Genomic DNA, 22,478 nt, shown 5'->3' on the forward strand with positions numbered 1-22,478 from the left:
CTATGAAAAACAAAACAAAAAAAGAAAGAAAGAAAAAGGAGGACGAACGGAATTAACTGGTAGCCGAAGGTTTTTATTCGCCTTCAAGATGTGACTTTTTTTTTTCTTTTTTTTTTATGTTTACGGTGACGGATGCTGGTTACGTGCAGCGATATGCTCGTGCAGGATTTTGAGATAAGCTCGTGCAGGAATTCACCGGTTTTGGTCAAAAGTAACGAGTAACGAGTAACGTAATTTGACAGCCGATACCGTAAAAAAGTAACGGAAATACTTTACTCGTTAGTCACTCAGAATACTAACGAGTACGTTACTGCGTTAGCGAAAAATGTAACGCGTTACCAGTAACGTGGTTACTAGTAACGCGTTACCTCCAACACTGCCCGGAAGCGAAGGCCGGATACCTTACGGCACGCGGGAATGATCGTTTCGCTGGTGAGTCAAAAAGATGGCGGGCTTTTTTGGTTTCTTGTTTGCTTTTCACTGAGACTTAACTCACGGGAACGAAGACGGATTCCTGTCTGTGTTTCTGTTGATTGATTTATTGAAGTCACCGAAAGCAATGAGCGACGCTTGAATGCAACGAAATCGTTATCGACATTAGTGATCGTTATAAACTTCAAGCTACTCTGTGAAAAAAAAAAAGTTTATAGTTTCACCACTTACTGACGTGCTTATTTGTGTGAAACTAATGTGAAATTTTCATGGTGAATTTGTTGTGATTTTGGAGCGCTTTTTTGTTGGTACCTCTTTGAGTATCCGAGCGCGCGCTAGCATCTACTGCACTAGAGGAGCGAGCATGAAGCGCTTTTGGATCGCTCCAAATAAACCGAGGGAAATCTACATGAAGCACATCGATACTATGTGCAGTGTTTTACAGTAATGATAACAACTGGCATGATAAAGCACATTTATCAAGCAACAAGAACGTCATCTTTCAGCTCAATTCGTTTTCATATGCGCCGCCATGTTGTAATGCAGAGTCTTGCCAGTCGGCATCACAGAGTTTCGATGTATACTTGAAAACGCACGATCGAAGTTCGCCGTTTATAGGGAAACCTCATGTAAAAACGGTTCTTCTTTTTTTTCTGTGCATAACACGAGAGGAGTGGGGAGGAGAAAGTTGAACGCCCAGTGACTAATCGTAAACAAGTCAGGGTGATTGTAAAACACCTCGAAATAGTGGTTGACAAAAGCTACCTGGCAGAATACCAACTCCGGTTACGTTTCTTGCTTTCGCACGTTGTAGTTGCTTTTTGATGCTTTGCATTCGTCCAAGGCCGTCGTCGCCGGTTTTGGAAAGCCTATAACCTTCCCACGAGCAGGGATGGTCTGTGGGACACCAACGCCAAGTGATTTCTTTCTTTTTGCTTCAAAAGATACACTCTGAGCCGCGTGGGCTGAATTTGTAGACGCACAAGTTCCCGCTGTATCTGTACCGTGGCTTATTTTGATACGGATGTAACAACTGAAAATATCACACGAAGTAAAAACCACGACAAAAAAAAGCTTTTTTATTTGTCTGTAGTTACTTTTTTTCTTCAGAAACGAGATCTTTAACGCGAACAATTCTGCCAGCTTCTGCACACAACTTTATTGTATTCAAATCTACCTCCTTCCGCAAAGAAATCAATCTTGCCTGACATGCGACTTATTTCTTTATTCGCGATCATTGATGATACGAGCAATAATTGACTCGAATAACAGTACACATTGCGACTGAGGTCGATTGCAGCAAACTTCGGGTACACTAAACTGCATATTTCTCGTACACAGCAAGCACTTCACGAACAGCGGATTGCTGCACGACTTATGTCGAAGTTGTGTCGTCTCACGATTTCTGAAGTGTCGTGTTTGGAAAGGCATTGAGGAAATGTTCTCTCTGAAGTTTGCAGAACCGATGGTGACAACGCCTTTAAGGTGCTCCTCCGCAGTGCACGTGGAGAGCAAATTACGACGATCTATGGAGAGTGAAGGCCTCGAATGGCAGGTGAAGTCAATATACTCTGCTTCACCCTACGATGCGCTGCAAAGGATGCCACCGAAGGCAGTGCCATGTCAGTGTTGCGTGATCTTCGGTTGGGGCACAGCGACACGCGTAGCTACATTCACAACGCTGAATTGGCCGCGATATGGCTCGTGGCTCCCGCGGCGATCCATCGGAAGGAGAAACGACGTATAGAGTGTGTATAGCGGAGGTACTATCGACGTCAATCTGCTCTGGGACACTTGCGATACAATGCAATGCAATGTGCAACGTTTTTTCACACTTTTCAGCTCGAAGCTGTATAACTAAAGAGAACGAAGTTTACCGGAGAGACGAACCGCTCATTCACACTGGAAGCGGATCCGCGTTCGCAAAGCGGTTGCGAACGCGGTTGTATAAAGATCCAGTACAATTGCAGGCGCACTCGAGGATATCAAGTGCGCGTGCAGTTCTACAGGATCTTTATACAACCGCGTTTTCGCAACCGCTTTGCGAACGCGGATCCGCTTCCAGTGTGAATGAGCGAAATAGAGATATTTTCACTTATATCCACAGGCTAGTGGAACCTTCGCGCGCTTAGTGTCTTAGTTCAGTTTGCAATTGGATATAAGTTACGTTTCACGCATAGTGCGTGATGGTGCCGAGCTGTTCACAGATTGCACGGACTTTGAACCATTAAACTGAGGGAGGACACGAGAACCTGTCCTCCTCAGTTTAATGTCCTCCTCACCACGTCAAAACCCAGAGCTTTGATTCGAAGGATTAGTGGGTAAAGCCCTTTGTCTTGACTGCACTCGTCAAACGTATTAGAAAGTGGAACGCCGGCGTCTGGCGGCAGTGGAGACCTTTCTGTCTATCCACAAATTCTTCAAACCAGAGCTCGGCGTTCTGAGGTCGAGCTCTCGTCTTCCCCTCTCCCTCAGTTTCTCGGCACATGGAACAGCAGCATGAAAAAAATGTTTCATGTGCAGGCGAGCAGGTATATGTTATACATGATGATTGAAACCTGAAACCCTGGTTTGAAAAACGGAATGTCCCGCACCCTTCACGAGTGTTCCGTTTCTCAAACCACAGTCTCAGGCTTCAACCATCATGTATAGCGGTACGGAGGTTGGGTCTGCAACGGGCGAGTTATTATTATTTTGCGAAACACGAGCACTTTACGAGCCTTAGCTCATGTTTCTACGTCATGAATGGCAAGCAAGCACTTTCATTTTGAAGCCGATCATCCGAACATCAAAGCGCGTGATTTTCACACTCCACTAACCAGTAAACTTTTCGAGTATAGGTATTGCTGCGCTGCTGCACTCGCAAGCGCGATCACTGGTATTGATCCACTCACAGTTTAGTCAATTATTATAGCTGAGAGACTGTTGCGAAATGCACGGACGCCTTTTTGTCGGCCAGATTGATAGACCAGTGCTCGTCCTTCTCACTGTGCCAAGTCCCATTTTTATAGACCAGCAGACTGTTCACAAACAAGCCTGCGTTGCTATGTGTGGGCACTCAACGTGCGCAAAAACCAGATTCGCGGGAGGGACAGCGCATGCGCATTTCGCCGTGCCGACAGCAGCGCCACGGCAGTGGTGTTACGACAGAGCGGCGCGTTGGTGTATCATCGCAGCTGCTGGCTCGAGCTCCTGGATTTACTCGGCAGCTTCCGATGGCGCGCCTTTCCGCGTGAACAAGTATCCAGGGCCGGCTTCAAGCCGCGTCTCAAGACGCTCGCGCGACCGAGTCTTTGCACCGCTTTCTTTTTCCCGGTCTCAGCCGAGACGCTCTCGCCCAGGCAAAGTGACGCGCCCAAGCCAGAGGCTCTGGTAGCGTTGCACATAATAGGCAGTTTCTGCACGGTGCCTGGAACGCGTGTCCGACATGTCTGTTTAATGTCCCACGCATCAGAAGTTGTCCCCAAGTGGCAACAAATGGCGTCGTAAGAGCCTAGGTGTCACGCTGTCGGATGTCGCGATCCTGGCCGTTGCGAGCAAAGTTTCGGCGAAAAGCACGGCTGTAGGCGAGTGTCGCTTTCGTCGTAGCGTCCAAAGTCCTGGCGGCCAAAGCTTCCGTGGACTGTCAACCTGCAGCAGAACAGACGTCTGCCAGATTGGGTTGCTGTGGCTCGTCCATGATCACGGCCTAGCAACGGCGTGCCACTTTCATGAAGTCATTAGGCGGAAACCAAAAGACCACTTTTTTTGGACCCGGTAAACGTAAACACTTGCAACACGGTAAATGCGTTGCTGGCACCGTACATTTAGCGTAACGTTGCCGTGCGGAGCGGCATTGCCAGCGTGAGCTCGCGCGGCGAAACAGAAGCGTATTGTATGAAACTGAGAAAGACTCCCCATTTCCGCTAAAAGCACCTTCGAGTCAATGAATTTAGCATACACCTTTCCAATAGAGACTATTAGTAGACCGTACACTATAAAGCGTCGAGCTGCTAGCGGGAGCTCATTTACAAACCCACGTTCCGGAGTGCGTTCTACCCGCCCCAGCACGCGCATGTCCGTCGCTCAGACTTGTACACGTTACTGAAAAAAAGTAACCGAGTACAATTCCAATTACAGCCTCACAAAAGTAATCGAAAAATTACTCTGAAGTAAGCGATTACTTTCATGTTACTTTTCATACAACCTTTTTTATTACGGTAGCACATATACACATTTAAATAGGTGTTCCGCATTTATACATTTCTTATTTTTTCGTCCTCTACACATTGTTAAGTTTCAGCAGCAGTTGTATCTCGAAGCACGGCCACTCGATCCCCCCTGTTGGTGCGGCCTGCCGATGTTTTTCTGAAAACAAAAGAGCGCGCGTGAGAGGAGAACTTCTCCCATTTTCCGTGGGGGCGCTGCACATCGGTGAGCGGCTGGTGAGCGGTCTTGTGAGCTGAAAGCTATACTCTCTTTCACCTTACGTTGTACCGCAGGAAAGGCTGTAAGCGCGAGCTCTTTGCTCTGGGGCAGATCTCGGCGGCACAAGCTCTAGTGCAGTAAGGGCAGCTGTCAACGCTATGAGCTCGCGCTTCCAGCCTTCGCTGCAGTACAACATAAGGTGAAAGAGAGTTTAGAGAAGGCGCCCAACGCGCTCCTACTCCGCTACCCAGATAAAATATCTGCCTGTCATTGGCTTCGCCGATACCGAGGCGCTGCCGCGGTTGCAGAAGGCAGCAAAACTCGCTTTCCCCCCCACATATGCACCGCTGTGCTCGGCGAGAATATCGTAGTGTCACTCTGCGCTCGCGTGTGTGGTTTCTGTTGGCATTTTGGAAGCTGCCGGAAATGTAAATGCGCGTTCTTGTTCTGAGTGCCAGACGGCGATGAAATGTGCCAACTCAACTCGTGAAACAGGAAATCCTGCAGTCGATGAAGTACAATGAAGTCTCTTCCGAGCTTGAGTTCGCACCGCTCACTTACATATGGCTGGCTACTTGGCCTTCGTTTGCGAACAAAAGGTGACCATTTTTATTTGTAGAAATTGTCGTAATTTCAAAGTAATTAGCTGAAACATTCAACCTAGCAAAGCAGTAAGAATTTCTCAGTGAAAGCAAGAAAGGCTGGTGTGTAGAACCCGCTAAACTTTGCAGGTGACGTGTCCGGAATGCAAGCGCGACATAAGGGAAATACATCACATTATGGAGCATATCAGTCCATGTTTAGTTTTGACCAAGGAGGACTCAGCTATCCACGACCTGAAGCTGTCTGGCTGTGCAAGCTCGTCTGCACCTTTGTCGAGAGGGCTCTACAGTCGGCAGAGATTCGTGGTTGTGGAAGGATTTGCAAGGTCCTCTCGAGCGCCGTGCTTCCACACCTTATTGACCGCCCGCTGATGTGGTCTGTTAACTGCCGAGACCCCTACCACAGCGAAGAGCTCTGCGAGCTCGTTCTCAAAAAACTCCTCAGACCTTTTTCGGCAAACTGGGCTGGTGACCTAAACAGCACACCAGAGGATATATTGAGGCTTTTGCGGAAGCCTCTTTCCCGAAAGGTACTTCGCTTGTGAACTATATGAGTTCATTGGTTTGTTTTTTGTGAACAATGAAGTTTATATTGCTGAAGTTATGCACGCGGAATCTGATATTATATTGTCCTTCACAGATGAATAAATGGCACAGCTCGCGCGTGCTCGAGCGTCGGTTAAAACCGGAAATAATACGGCCTACCTATATCCAACTATAACTCCTATATTACAGTGGTAATAGAAACGGGGCAACAGTTACGGGAGCAAGAAAACGACAATTCGCTCATACTGCCAGCAGAATGCAGCTTTAGCGCGCAGCCTGCAGCTGAGTGAGCTTTTCGCAGAAAGGATCGCGTGCTTTTATTCTACACAGATTTGTCACATCATTCATGCAATCTGGCACTCATTTCAATTGAGACTTGCGGCTTCATGAAAGAAAAATCTAAATAGCCAGTCTGGGCCGGGCCGGGCGTACTGCTCCTCTCTCACCCGCTCATTCATACTGGAAGCAAATCCGCGTTCGCAAAGCGGTTGCGAACGCGGTTGTATAAAGATACAGTACAATTGCACGCGCACTTGATGTCATCGAGTGCGCGTGCAATTGCACTGGATCTTTATGCAACCGCGTTCGCAGCCGCTTTGCGAACGCGGATCCGCTTCCAGTGTGAATGAACGGTCACTATATTTCGTCTTACCTTAGCATGGACTAACCGCGAACGCTGTGCTAGCGCGAGCGGCTAGCCTTTACTGCCTTGACTGGAGCACTCGCTGCACGAGCGCTCATGCAGCCGCCGAGGCTTCCTTCGAGGCAACTATCTCGCGCTTTTAGCACGCGCGGCTAACAAGTACATACTAACGTGAAACGAAGTATAGAAATCCTCGATGTGCTCCCCCGAAAGGAACTCTATCTCTCACCGGTAACGAGCGCCACGGCTGGCGCTGCGGGGTAAAGTAGAACTATCGCTCTCACCGGCGGAGTGAGGCATACGGCAGGCCGCTCCCAAGGGGAGTCCTAATCGAGTGGCCGTGCTCGAAGTTTCCGTCGCCCATTCGCCAATGAAACTTGGTGTCATGAACAGAGGTTTTAGTTTCAATTGGCGCAGCTGATGGAGGGATATTATTCGGGAACTAATATTAGGGACGAAGACGTCATTTTGACAAACCCAATGAAACATATTAAATACGAACTAAGAATATAGGAGTTCGAAAGTGATACCCCCTAAACCAGTCAAAAGCTCGTAGGAGCATGCCCATGAATTTGAATACTAACTGTTTCCTGGTTAAAAGCTAAAAACAGTCCAAAGACACGGACAAGAACCACCTGTTGACCGGTTTTGCCCAGAACTGAGTGGCTACAGCACTTCTGACCCCTCTCGCAAAATAAAAAAAAAAGCAGAAATTGAGAAAAATTGTAATGGGTAGTTTTAAAATCGATTACAACAAGAACGTAATTGAACTACAAGGACCGTTACTCCTTAAAGGAAGTAATTGAAGCGTTACAATATTACAGCAAAATGTAATCTATTACAAGAAATCCATTACTCGTAACGCGTTACAAGTCTGGCGTCGCTTCGGAGAACGACCCAGGCACCAGCGATAGGCACGAATGCTGGAAATGACTCCGACTAAGCAAGCCTCCGAGGGTGCAGGTATCGTGCTTGGCCTTCCGCGCGACTGTGTTCTACGGGGCAGAGAACAGCGTCGATTTTCTCTTCTTTCTCGTAGCGAACGGTTCTGCCCGATCGTCGTCGGCGGCGTGACCCTGCGGCGCCCAGCGCGCTTGGGCGTTGTTCCCGAACCGTGTTGGTCTCGCCGGAGTCGCGGCGTGCGCTTCGCTCTCCCGCCCCGGGCGTCAGTCGGTTCCGAGTGGGCCGCCCGGGAAGGTTGCTCCGTCCGCTCCGCAGTGTGCTCACGCCCCGAAGGATACGCGCTCCCTTGGGATGATGCAGACACGCGCCTCGTGCTCCTGCGATCGTAGGGCTCCTCTGCCCGACAGCTTCGGACTGCGGTGAGTCTCGTGCGCCACCCCCGGGTGTGCCTGGGCATAGGAAGCCGCCGCAGGTCGCTCGCTGCGGACGCAATTTCTAATATTCTCGGCGTAATTAACGTGACTTATGATTGCCAGAATGATTAGAAAGCTCTACGCGGTGTCAAGTGTCTTGTGCGATGTTGTCACCGAGGCGCAGTTTCCGCACCGCTGTCGAAGTTGCTTCCGGAACAGGGGCGGAAGATTGGGTTGGCCTGGGGGGGGGGGGGGGGGGGGGGGGGGGGGGGAGTTTGCAGAGAGATTTGACGTCGCGGACGAAGCACTGGCTAGGTAATTTTTTAAGCTAACAATCTGGATTTTCCCCAAAACTCAGCATTTATTTCTTAATAAAAAGCTAGGTGTATATTTGTGTCTTATTTTTGGGAAGGAAGCCATTGGCAAACATGAAATGGGGGCGGAACTCCCCCCCCCCCCCCCCCCCTTTCATAAATGGGGGGGAGTTCCGTAAATCTTTGACGTCGAGGGTTGGAGCCGTAAGAGGGCGCCGCCGAAACATCTCGTAGTCCTCGAAGCTCCGGGCTCGAGCCCGTGCATTCGACGGAATTTCTGCCGTGCCACTTTTTTCTTTGTATTCACATTTCTAATGTGTTGTCACGGCAATGTCCATTCATGTTTCCACTGATATTGGGCGTCGCCTATTGGTCTTATATTTGTTCTTTTTTTTACTTTTTGATGGAACTTTGCGATGTCTTTATTTATGACCAGCCTTCGTCCACCGCACATGTGAAATTCACTCGGAATGTAAGAGTATAGAATGGCTTTATTAGAGTATATGTTTTACATCAGCAGCAGTTTCGAATTGCCCCGACCGCCAATTTCTGAATTGTTCTCTTTCTCAGTTTTTCTCCGTAAAAGAATACGACATTCATAGCAATAAGGTTCACACCTACACCCCTGCCACACAATCAAAATAAGTGCAATTTTTAACAAAAAAAGTATAATTTTATGTATTAATATGGGTTAAAATGTAATGTTTATGCGCCCCTTTCTTTCAAACATTGAAAAATATGGGGTGCTTAAGAGAAAACAAACTCTTTCCGAGATCAAGCCGCCAGCCACGGCCGACGTTAGGGATTGCGAAAAACCTACCAATTATCTAAATAATTAACCAGTATGTACTTATTAGCTTTTAAGTTATAAAAAGGAAATAACCATATGGTTTCAGTTAGAAAATTTCCGAGTGTCGGTACAGCACTTTACAATATCCCCCCCCCCCCCCCCCCCCCCCCCCCCCCGGCCCCGCCCAGGCTCACAAAAAGAAAAAAACATTAATGATTTTTTTTTTAAAGGAACAATTGCTGAAACAAATTTCTTCTTAAGTGTTTAAATCGGACACATAATTCTATTTTTAGTTTTTACACCCCGGTGCTTAGAAACTAAGCACCTTTTCTTGAATCCCATTGGTAAGAGAGATGACTGACGTGCAGATGTTGGTTGTAAAATTCTATCTCCGTGCCGCAATTGTAGTTTCACTTTTAATCGTCAATTTTTAATATCTGAGAAACAAATAGTCTAGATAGAGTCATTACTGTTTACAAAAATATCCCAAGCTTACCCTTTCCGGATTGGTGTGAAACTATAACAAACATGGCTGCCACGTCTGAAAAGTTCTCAACGAGCGCAGGTCGTCAGGCTCGTCTAAAAATGAGTACGAGTCGTTCTGCGTTCACCGTGGTTTTTAGAGGAAGATCTCTTCAACCAGCGTATTTTGTAACAAACAACGGTCGTTTGGAAGCGCTGTGCGGCTGCTTGTTTTCGTAGCAGGACTGGACTCACGTTAACTATGTTGCTTGATCTGGCTAGAGTTGTTCCTTTGCAGATGTTAATACTGAATTAAATTGTTAGTTCCCGTAGATGCGGCCCCGCTGTTTTGTGAATTGTGCAACCGTCGTGATTGCAACCACTGTTTCAATACCCTATAAGATACCTACACAAATAAGAATTTGCGAGCCATTTGGCTGGAGGCCATTGGGCGATCGGCACACAATAAGGTTGTTTATGTATGTTCTTGTCATTTTGCTACAAAAGTCAAGTAGCTCGAGTTTTGCAGTGCACCTTGGCTGCCAAAACTAAAATTTTAAGGTCGCGTTTTAATTGTGCGTTATGAGGCTTATCCATCTTGCCCGCGGATGCCGCGCAAAAAAAAACAACAACAAAAACATAAAAGTAGAGAAACTGCATATTTATTTCGTGGATTCTTTTTTAGTCTTCTCGGTCGCTTTTTGCCGCACAGACGCTGACAGATGCTTGTATTCCACCGTGGCCCGTGCATGATAGAACGTTAGAACGCCGCTTTCATGGTCGCGTCTTGCCCAGCATTGCAGAAGTTTTAAACGGGGGCGGACTAGCTGACGGAACAAGGCAAAAACCGACGCCGACGCGCGGGTTTCATGTCTGCGTCTGTGCATTGAAGACGACGCTAGACGGTGGTGCAATAGCAGACTATGCCGGAGGCAGCCGCGCATAGGGACGGGGCCACTGATCTGTGGGCGAGGCTTCGAACAGGCCGTGATCTACACCTAAATTGTGTCTAACGGCGTAAATATTGAGAAAATATATCTTTATGATGGAAAAAAATTGTTTAAAAAAAGACGTATACCAATTATGCCTTTTAAAAACTTTTTTTTTTATTAATTTCACTTATTTTTAATAATTTGAACCAATGAGAAAGGCGATCGGTATCACGGTCCAATGGCCCCGGGATCTGAGTGGAAGAAGGGGGGGACGCATCGACGGCACCGCGATTGCACGGCCGTTACAGTATACCACAGCTCATTCTTCTCACTAATTGGCCTGATCAGCAGATCCCACCAGGGTTAATCACTCACAGGCGAAGAAACGCAGGGCAGTCTCGGTCGTCATATTAGCGCTGAGAAGCCAATCACATCGTGGCATTAGCTGAGAAGAGCGCCAAAGAACGCAAACCCAGAAGCTCGATAATAATAGGCCACGCTTTTGTTATATCTGTCAGAAACTATACGGCGAGCAATTCCAGCCAGCCTTGTACACGATGCAATTACTATGTATTTAATTGGATTACTCGATTACTTTAGAGCAGTGGTCGGCGATCTTTTGCAGCCGCGGGCAGAATTGTCGCAAAGCTGAGACAGAGCGAGCCAGATGAAAACCCAAAGAAGGGGGGGGGGGGGGGGGGGGGTTCAATCAGCTCACGAAAATTACAGATAAAACGCAAAGGGAACTGTTATGCTCAGTGTTGGAGGCTATCTTTTCCGTAACTCTTGAAACTGCAGGTACTGCCTCCATGATTGCCGCAGAGCCACACAGTTTTCATTCCAAAACCCACTGACCGTGACAAACTGAAAACCATTCAGTCTTACCGTTTAATTTCGCTTTGTAACGTGAAGTATTAGATGTTTGCCATCTGACAAGTCCCTTAGTCAGTATCCTCACAGCGAACCTCTGACTACGACACAAAACTGATGAAATTGACAATGGTATGATCCGCGATTCCGAACGAAAAGTAGGCTGAATGCAACGACCTTAGTTATTGATTTCCAATGCATCACTATGGTGCACAACAAATGCCCATGGTGAATAAACTGATCTCGTGGTAGAACGCTTCAGAGCCAGTACGTCCAATTACACCAGGATTACAACCGACAATAATTCTTGCGGCATTAGTCGTGAAATGTGTGTTTGTGTAGGGGGGGATGCTCGTCCAGTAGCGTGCTGGAGGCCGCATAATATTCCCTCGCGGGCCGCATCTCACTTCCGGGCCGCCTGTTGCCTACCCCTGTTTTAGAGGACAAGTAACTGACTTCCACTTTAAAACGAAACCGTTACTTTTCTGATTATTGCAGAATTCGAGAACGGAATATCTTTCTGCTGGTTTAAAAACGAGCCTTTTGTGCCGTTGACTGATAGATCAAAATTACCGGATTGTAAACTACTCACCTTTTATATCGACCAATTTTTGTAGACCATCCCTCTGTCGAAGACTTTGTTCGATAATTCCTTGGCTGGAATGCTGTGGAAACAAAAGGTGCCGTTAGGGAAAGGAGGAAAGATATTAAGGGAAACACGTAATTTTGTTGCTTTGAAAAGCAGTCAAATTACTCTTGTGATTACGGTACTACCTAATAAAGGAAATTAAATTATTAAAACAATTACTCCACAAAATAATCAAATACAAGTAATGATTACTTGTCATGGAGTCAGCTGCCAGCGAAGCGGTGACTGATTGAGTTTAATGAGAAGGTCCGTTCAAGTTTTTTTTCCTGCTAGCTTCGTGTTTTAATTGGCCGGACTAGGTCCTTCATTATCGGACGATTCCTTCGTCATCGATAGTAGTCCCCATATTCATACTTTGACGCGCGACAGAACACTCAAGTCCACGGAGTTTAGTTCCTTCTGCATGAGCCAGGACAATCGGCAATAATGTACCTTCGTAACAAAGGCACGTAAAAAGGTTCACGTGCTCGAAATTTGCTATGCCCGGCTCGCAAATGGCCACGTCCTCGTCCTCGATAGTCAGGCTACATGCCACTCCCGCCATTTTTTTTTAAACAACACAAACCATATTAAACACGAGCAAAAAAAGCGTTCACGTTCCGATGAAGGGAGCTACAGATACTTGTATGTCACGTCTATTTCCTGGTGACAGCTTTTATTATTCTCGTTATTTGTGCCCAGGCGGTAGAATATGAAACCGTGACACGCCGTGGATACGTGATCGCGAATGGGAAGGATTGTGCAGGAGCTGGCTTCAGTCTGGGGGACTGCGTCGGTTGCTATGTACGGTCACACGTGACTCGACTTTGCCACCGAACACCGAGTTAGTCTGGGTCACGCGATCAATATACGGGCATAGGTTTAAACGTCTTTTGATATGATGCCTTGGTTTTGGGAGACAATATGCTTTATTGGAACTGATACGCCATGTCAGGCTCACCTCATGAGAAAAAGCAAGTGTTAAGCATTGTTCATACGTTGCGAGAAGTGTCCGAGATTTGGTTGTCAGAAAACGAAAATCTCTTTTTCGTTTAAAATGTTCTTGTTACAACTGATTTTAAACGCACCACTTATAAAAAAAAAAAAAAAAACCCAACTTTTTATACTTCTGTTCTTGAGTTGACAATAGTTAGAGATATTTGTTCTGACAGTTGATAAAGAGTAAGGCAAAAGGACAACGGTTCTAGGTTTTCATTCTTTTCTTGGCAGCAAATACAGTGCAAGTAATCAACCTTGTATGGCATACCAGAGTCATAAGCGAATGATTTTGTTTTCCGTTTCTGCTATCAGATGGCGCCACTGACGATAACATGCATGCAGTAGAGAGACCATGTTTAAGAGAGACAGCAACCCGAACCGTGGAGAGATTTGGCCATTTAATGGCGGAGGCCTCTTGCGCAGATTAGTTGCAAGTGTGCGTGCGTTACGTCGTCGTGTGGCGAGGGGGAAACCGGGCGGAGGAGCGGAGAGACGCTTGCAGAGTGTAGCCTCGTTTGCAACCTCCTCGCAGATTGTATTGTAAACGGAACCCATAAACCAGGTGACCCCGATCGAGCAGTTTTAAACACTCTGCATTCTAAGCACGGTACCAAGGAGTACATATGGGCAGTTGAGTAGAAGCAGACGTGAGCACAGAAGCAGACGACGCCTTCTTCTGTTTCCGGACGAAGTCTTCTCATACGGAAAAGTCATTTTTGCTTTTAACTTTTTACTGCTCGAATCGTAAGCTATGAAACCTTGACAGCTTGATCCAATCACTAGCTTTACATCGTATCAGCATCTATGCTTTCGGTAATGCGTAGTTTATTTTGCTTTAATGTATTTATCAGGCTTTTAAAAGACTGCTAGGTTCTTAGCGGATACCAAATGCTTCTCAGTTATGTTCAGCTTTCGTAAATAAAATCAAGAGAGTTTGTGGGCTCCTTAAAGGGACACTGACAGGGTATTTATGCGTCTAGGTATTTATTTGTGCGTGACATGTGAGAGCCCAGCTATCCAGAACACAAATCGCGGCTCGAAATTCGTGTTCTCTCCACACGAAAACCGTCGATCGACAACTGGCCGGTTTGAGTCGCGCTCACCCTCTTCTCCGTGGTCACGTGCTGTTTTCTATGGTTTAGACACAACCATCAAAGATAATCAAAGTCGTTGGTCATCGAAGGCACACACTCAATATTAAACTTAGAAGCAAAATACGATACTTATTTTTGGTGGTTTTTAAAAAGCTGCAAATAAGTTGATTGAAAAAAAAAAATTGCATAGCCACGCGACTTTCGACAACACTCTCCTCCTTTATATCTCTGCTTCCTCCCCAGTCCAGTTTCGGTTTCGGTTTCGACCAGTTGCGTTTTTTTTATTATTTTCTTAAAAATATACGTGACGGTGTAGCAAAATATTGATTGGGTAGTCTTCTAACACCATAATAGATCGCCTAACAAAAATACTACATAAATTGTGGGGGGTGTCAGTGTCCGTAGTAGCAAGTACCATCAAAAAGAAACAACTTACGTGAACCAATCTTTCAACACTTACCTCATGTAGCAAAGCCTGCGCGAGCAGGGGTGTAAGACGCTTTCAGGATATCATATCTGAGCTAATGCTTACCCGTGTAAGGATCTCGCTTTCGCGTCCATCAAGGGTACATTCTTTTTATCAATAAGAAGCAGACATTTGATCAAGAGCTCCGAGAATTGGCACCGCGGGTGTCATCTGCTCTCGTCGTCTGCTTGTGCACGAACGTGGAACTGACTTCGGAGCCGGTGCAAGATTTTGAGAAACTGAGTCTGAACTTGTTCAAGACTGGGGTGAATCGAACGTCCAGTGTAGCGGCCGTGCAACTTCCAGTTGAATCAAAGGCGGCGGTTCCTACACTGTTGAACTAGTTCAACCAGTTCAGGCGAATTGAACAGGTGGCACTGAGTTGGTTGAACGTCGTTTTAGCGAACAAGTCCTGCCCCGACTTTTGATCGAAAGGCACTTTAGCGAAGGCTCGGCTGCCGCGAAGCGGCGTGTACGGGTGGGCCAAGTAGGTTAACATTTTTGTAATGAGCCGCCCCAGACTGTCGCCGCAAATAGGCTTTGTGGGTTAACACGCGCCCCGGTGATACAAGTCATTCGTTAAGCGTCCTTCGCCCACGTGATATGTATCCGGCCTATCTTTAGACAGACCTGAAGCAGGGGACTAAGAATGGTTATGCTTGTGACGGAAATATTCAATTAATGATATGGCGAGAGGACCTGCGTTACAATGCAGTTTCCCTCGTTCTTTCTGGTATCTTTGTTTGCGCATTTCAAGCGCGTCGCGACGCCGGTTATTTGCGCGCACTTCTTTCGCACCTCTAGCAGCGGGTCTGCTTGAAGCGAGCCGCAGGCCGGGTTTCTTTGGAGACTGCGGCCAGCCGCGGGAGGGTCAGAAGACCTCCACGGGCCGGATCTAACCCGCGGGCTGGGGTTTGCGGACCCCTGTGCTAAAGGAAGCGTAATAAGAACTCTCGGAAGATTGTCTGCTAAAACCAAGAACCGGCTCGGCGACCCCTGCGGAGAAGCTTCGCGCGTAGCTTCGGCGCCTGGGGGAGGTAGCTGCCCATCGCTGATGACTTGCACTTCACGAAGTAGTTGGACGTGGTTAGGGATTTGTAGGTTTTAATTCGTTCTCCGGTATATTATCCAGGCGAATCGAATGGGTAGTCCTACCTTCGACAGATTTGTAATTTTTTTGAGGAGAAAGTGCTCTTTGTTTTCACTCAAGGGATCAGGAAGGCACATTGATCCCGTCTGTCTAAATTACAGGAGGTACCGCAGTTAGTACTCGGCGGGGAGACGGTGGAAGCATACTCCACTCACTGAGGGTCCTAGAAAACAAATCAATAGCCAACAGTAAGTAACATGCTCCCCGGGAAGTTCGGTCATTATTTGTTTTTGTTTACCTCCGCACACCCTGTATAGAAACCGAAATTGAAGACAATATTTTATTTTTTTATTTTTTTCCCAAACTTTTTATTGCAGCTTTTGAGTTGAGCAGCGCCTGACACGTTGTTATTGTCATAGTATGCATATATAAAAGACGTCTTGACCTTTGAATCTCCGTGGTGAGCGAACAATACTCCCGGCGCCTCGAACTCGTAAACACTTTCGGCGAGCCATCGTTCAGCATCAGACACATGTTTGGTCTTCGTATCAAAAACTATATCCATAAAAAAAAAATCAAACAAAAGCGTCGTTCATTTTACCGTTGAGCGACTCACTTGGTTCCCTGCATGGTGCTCTCGTGGGCCCATGCTTGGCGCACCTGCGTCGTCGTCTGCGTCGTGCCCGTCGTGATCGATCCCAGACGCGGCCCGGTCGGCGACCGAAGCCCCTCCAACTGGTTTCCCACCCAATCCGTCGCTTTCGGGCATGGATTGGGGCTGTCGGCCCCTTCTCGCAACGGTCGATCAGAACGGTGTTTTCGTTTAGTCTCCGATTAAGAACGCATCTCTTCGTGAGACTATACTTGCCTGATCTCTTTCGCGAACGGTTCCTACTCGCGCTTCCAATCCTGAGCAAAACATTAAGAGAGTTCGACCATAGAGAGTGGTCAGATTAACAAGAACTGCAATGCCTAATTAGGGATTAAATGCGTGCTTGTGTAGAGTGTCATCATCTCGGCCCTTCGGCCGCTTAATAATTTCTCATGTCTTTGCAAAGTGCCCGCGCTCCGGCCTTTTATGGCGCGAGCGCGTAGCACCGACTAATACTTCTATGCTGTTTTAGGACCTAAAATGTATTCTTTGAATATACCTCGGCAGCCGAAGTAAACCCCATGATTTAGAAAAAAAAAAAAGTGCACATGAGAAATAAAAAAAAAAAATATGGAAGACAACGCTGCATAAAATGACGAAACCAAGGAAATAAAAACAAGGCAGTCACCTATGAAATGACAAAACAACGCTCATCGATCTTTTTTTTAAGTTTGCACAAACACTGCACAGCGAGTGGCACCGCGCAACAACACTGCAAAATAAAATTACACCAGCACACTACAACTGAACCAATAGGCCATACATCAAAGAAAACGATTTTATTTGCCCCATAGCATGCAAAAGGAGTGGTGCGGAATAGAAACGCCACCAGCGTACAAAAAATGTAGCCCGTCATTCTTGAAGCGACAAAAGATGCATATTCACGTTCTTTTTTCAAGCTTGCACAGGCGTACTTTCTTCAATTGCGGTCATGAGAACAGGGTGTTCGTTTAAGAGGCCGGGTTTTTGATAATCTAATTTATGTCTGTCAAAAGCTTGTGTTTTTTGTGTTTTTTTATGTGGAAAGTTGTATGCACGATCGTTCGAAAGATACTTCTTGAGAAAGGCAGTTGGTTCGAATTTGATTGACTATAGATGACAAAAGGTAATATTTTTTTTATGACATTTGGAGTGGTGAGTACCGCCTATTTCCTAAGAAGCGGAGCATACCGACTTCGGTACGGTTCATTCCCGACTTAGCGCAATAACATTTTTGTGGTTGTTGAGTACGTGCAGGATTTTATATTTGTTTGTGTAGCAGAAAAAAGTAGTGGAAACAGGAACGTGGCGGAAATGTCGTTTCCACTGTATTAGTGACTCTAGTTTTCACTCGTATGCATGCGTACTTAATTTCCTTCACCTCGTTTTTCTAACTGAATGAAGGGTGAGCGCACAGGCAGGCTGCTGAATCGCAGACAAAATTATCAGGATACATGAAAGAAAATTACAGATACGCAAGAAAAAGCACGACACACAACGATTGCGTGTTAGACCATAAAAACACAACACTGATACTGCAGGGAAGTAAAGACGCTCACAAACGAAAAGTAATACGGGTGAAATTTCCGCTCTGCACTTTTCTGAGTTGCCGTAGTCTCTACTGCACTTGTCGAACGCTTTAGAACGCGGAACGCTGGCGTCCGGCGTTTGGCTTCCGCATTTGAACTTGTTCGACAAATGCAGTGGCGGCAAGCATAGAGTTATTACAATAAACGCTAGAGGCTCAGCTGGCGCTAGTGTGCTGTTGCATTTTGAAGCAGACAGCAAGCAGACAGAAATTGACTTCCGGTAATGCATTTCTATAGGAAAAAGCGAATGCATTTTCTCTCTGCGCTCGATTATAAGAGCAAATATCACTAATAATTTGTACGTACTAGGCACATTGTAACATTTCTCAGTCACGCAGACGAAATAATTGGTTAGTTACAGTATTTTTATTTGAAATTCGTGGTATGAAGAAAAAGAAAGCCGTTTACAACTCCCTGTAACGCCGAATTAGAGCGCAGCTCTTGAGGAGGGGGGGAAGGCGCGGAGGGGGAAGGGGGGTCACGTGACCAGGGGGTCACGTGACCCCCCCTGCCGCGTGACCCCCAAGGTACGTGACCTTGGGGGGTCACGTGACCTTCTGGTTTCGCCGACGGCGACGCCGACGCCGACGCCGCTCAAGCCGGAAACGGGCGCCTAAGAGCTGCGCTCTAAAACGGTGTTAAAACCGCTTCGTACGTGTATTTCTGTGCACTGTCGGACACTGTTAGCGCGAATACGGCGTCGACGGTTTCCAGCATGAGGGATATACGTGCCAAACGATCGAAGGACATGTGTAAAACCAAGAGAGACTGTAAGAACTACGCAGTAACACTGGATAAGTAACTCCTTGTCCACGCAGACGATCAAAATAAACTGAAAGCCACGTAATACAGTCAGATTTGGAATAAATAAGTACAGCTTTATTCTTTCTGCTCATGAATATGTGCGAAGATGCGTGTTCTCGGTTCAAATCATCACCCGCACGCTCCAAATTTTTGCAAATAAGGTGAGCCTGAGAGCAGGTGCCGGATAAAAACTGCCCGACATAGAAAATAATAAAAAGACACCTTTCGTAGCTCACGTGCTTTATTTTTTTTTTTTTTTTTTGCGTTCGAATGTTTCTTTAACCGATCGTAAAGGTGCACGACGGAGTCATTTTCATCCAATGACAGGACGAACATATTAGCAATATACCCAGATAGCACGCCAGAGGAATGCCCAACTTGGGCAAAGGTCTGGCAAACATAAGGGCCCAACTTTGGCGCAGTCAGGATTATGCACCATGGCAATCATCAGTGCCAAAGTACGGTGCCTAACTATAGCCGTAGTTGGGCGATCCTAGGGCATGCCAAAGTTTGGCTCTTCTCTGGAACGCCAGAGGGGCGCCAAAGTTGGTGCCATACCTGGGCCATAACTGCCAAAACAACGCCGAATTTGGGTATTTCGGACATGCCAAGTTTGGCCTTTCTCTGGTCCGCCACAGTTTTGCCAAAGTAAGTGCCAGTCTTGAACCATAACTGCCAGAGCAACGCCTAATTTGGGTATTTCGGTCACACCAAGTTTGGCTTTTCTCTGGCCCGCCACAGCTGTGCCAAAGTAAGTGCCAGACTTGAGCCATAACTGCCAAAGCAACGCCTAATTTGGGTATTTCGGACATGCCAAGTTTGGCCTTTCTCTGGTCCGCCACAGTTTTGCCAAAGTAAGTGCCACACTTGAACTCTAACTGCCAGAGCAACGCCTAATTTGGGTATTTCGGTCACACCAAGTTTGGCTTTTCTCTGGCCCGCCACAACTGTGCCAAAGTAAGTGCCAAACTTGAGCCATAACTGCCAAAGCTACGCCTAATTGGGGTATTTCGGACATGCCAAGTTTGGCCTTTCTCTGGTCCGCCACAGTTCTGCCAAAGTAAGTGCCAGACTTGAACTCTAACTGCCAGAGCAACGCCTAATTTGGGTATTTTGGCCACACCAAGTTTGGCCTTTCTCTGGTGCGCCACAGTTCTGCCAAAGTGAGCGCCAGACCTGAGCCATAACTGCCGCAATAAATCTTAACTTGGTGATTCGGGCCATGCCGAAGTTTGGCTCTTCTCTGGCTACCCACTGAAGTGCAAAATAAGCGCCAAAAGTGGCAAAGAAAGCCGAGAGGCCTGCCCAAGTTTGGAATATCTCTGGTGTGTCACAGAAGTGCTCTTTCACGCGCCCCAGAAGAGAATTAAACTAAATAAGCGCTGGGAACACGATGGTTAGATGTCATCACTTCCGTCCCCAAGCAGCACGGCGATACTTTGCGGTATCGTGCCAGTACCGGCCGAAAGTCGGTTCCAATATCGCTCAAATGTCCAGTTTTGCACCATCGTTTCATATCCGGCAGGTATTGCCGTACAGCCGTTTTGCCCCGGCCTAGCTTTCGCGCAATATTGTGTGAATACTCTACGATGCGTCTGCTCCGTATTAGCCGAATGTCGTGCAAGTATGTGTACGTTGCAGATCATTTTTTGCATATCCAATCACATATACGGATAAACGAAATGTTTTCGATCGCTCCCAGGAGTTTATTAAATTACTATAATTACACACAGTGTATTCTCGACATATTTACAATGGTCACACTTCTCTGTAAAACGAAAAGCAAATTATAAAATAGAATTAACACTGTCCTCATGCCAAGCAGAACTCATCACACAAAAAACCGCGGAGATTGAGAGGAATGCAGTACTACTATCAGAAGCATGCTTGCAGTGTACTTACTAATAAAAGAGTGATATCATGTAATCCTTAATAGATGTACAATCCAACTCGGGGCACCCCACAAACACACTCGAGATACACTCGAGACAGAGAAAAACACTCGAGACACAGAGAACGTCTCAGACGTTCTCTGTGTCTGTTCCTTCTACTGAAAGTTCTTCCGATTTCTTCCACCGTAGTCTCAGGTGTAATACGACATGATTAGCTACCACCAGCTCGCCTGCACACTCACCGTCTTTTCAGGAATTAGGTGGCAAGGTTGCAATTCACAGGAACGCCCCTGTTGAAAACCATGCTGGTTTGGAAAAAGAAGGTTGTTAGTCACGAGATATTTCATAGTTCGAGAACAAAACATGTGTTCAAGTCATTTACATGATACGCAAGTAAGAGATATGGATCTTCAATTTGTGAGGGAGTTATAATTGCCGGTATTTGTAGATAGGGATGACATATGCCAGTTTACAGTGATTGGATAGCGTGCCGGTAATAAGTGACTTTTGGAAGAGTGCTCCCAGAAGTTCACTGGACATACCTTTTGTTAAATTGAGGAACTTTGTGCTTATTTCATCCGGACTGGGGTTTCAATTTTTTGGCAGTCGATCTATTGCGCTGACAACTCTCTCACCGGTAATGATACAAGTCTCCATCTGAACAGACATTGTAGATATTAACATAATATTAGTCTAAGGTATCTCATCTGCGAACACGCTACCAAAGAAAGAATTAAACACCTTTGCTGTCTCCAATATGTTGAAAACACTACCCTCTTCCGAAAATATACACGGACTTACATTTTTGGTTTACGGTGCTCTACACTCCAAAAATCTTCGGGTCAAATTGCAAAATTTTAGGCAGGTCGTTGTTAGAGAATTTAAGTTTGGCTCTTCTGATTTCTTTTTTACAGGAACTTGAACATGAACGATAAGGCTCCCAGTCGTCCTGAGCATCCGGACGTTTAGCTTTTAAATAATCTTTTTTTCTTATTCATACAGCGTCTCACAGTGGTCGTTAAGCAGGAATTACTAGCACATGGCAAAATATGAATCTTCGGGATACATATTTTTTCACGTCGTTAATTGTATTGCTGAAGGACGCCCAGCTGTCCATTTACTGACCGGTAAGTCAATAAATTAAGAAAACCAAAGGAACATTCACACACCATATTTGACATTTTTTGAAGGTCAGCCCTTCCATAATCAAATATGTGTCTTCAGAGCGTCTCGTTTCTGACTGGGGCAGCAGAAAAACAACGTACCATATTCTGGCACTAATATATTTTAAAATATCAACATCAATAGTCAGGGTGAGTCGTTAGAACAAAATCTAAAATGTTATCGCTACACGTTGTCTGGTTAACAATTTGTTGAATCTGAAAGGCTGCAAGACCTCAAACGTAACCGGACCGCCACCCTCAACATTTCAAGAGGGCTAAGAATGTCGGTTCGTTTTCAAACAGCGGTGATGACTCACCCGCCCCGTGAAGCGCTCCTATCTTTCCTATACAGCCGAAAATTTTATATATATTTAGTTCACAGTCGGCAACTTCCTGGGTTTAGCCACGTTTCCATGCCCATAACACTATCAGCTAAATAGGGTTCAGTGCTGGAGAGTAAGTAATCTGCTTCAGAAGAGTCCTTCGCAAGTTGGACAGAATAAAAGAAAGCTGTTCTTGAGGTCCTATCTTGCCTTTGTGGCTTTTTCTAACCCTTCGTCAGGCCCTTGGTGCGGTGGACGTATGCGAGGTCCTTATACTTTCTATCACCATGTCGTTATCTGAGTCATGTCGGTAGAAAGCATTATTTACGAGCAGCTTGCCGTAATAAAGCCTGAACTTGCTGGCCCCAAATCTTAGCTTATTTATATATTTATTTATTTTTTCATACTGCAGGTCATTTCAGGCCCAAGCAGGGTGGGACAACAAGAAAGAAAAAAACATAACTAAACAAAGTAAACCAAGAAAT

General features: G+C 46.2%; 1 protein-coding gene across 1 annotated transcript in view; it reads left to right on the top strand.

Annotated features, from left to right (window-relative positions):
• The first annotated feature begins 7,827 nt into the window (after positions 1 to 7,827).
• The window catches only part of LOC115321486 (protein slit-like), a 212,944-nt gene continuing 198,293 nt past the window's right edge, over positions 7,828 to 22,478 (top strand). The window contains exon 1 of the mRNA XM_040210944.3: positions 7,828 to 7,952. Within this exon, the coding sequence (XP_040066878.1) occupies positions 7,885 to 7,952 (68 nt within the window). The 5' untranslated portion in view covers positions 7,828 to 7,884. The remainder of the gene's footprint in view (positions 7,953 to 22,478) is intronic.

This window comes from Ixodes scapularis, unplaced genomic scaffold (assembly GCF_016920785.2).
Source record: "Ixodes scapularis isolate PalLabHiFi unplaced genomic scaffold, ASM1692078v2 ptg000376l_1__unscaffolded, whole genome shotgun sequence".
Lineage (NCBI taxonomy): Eukaryota > Metazoa > Arthropoda > Arachnida > Ixodida > Ixodidae > Ixodes > Ixodes scapularis.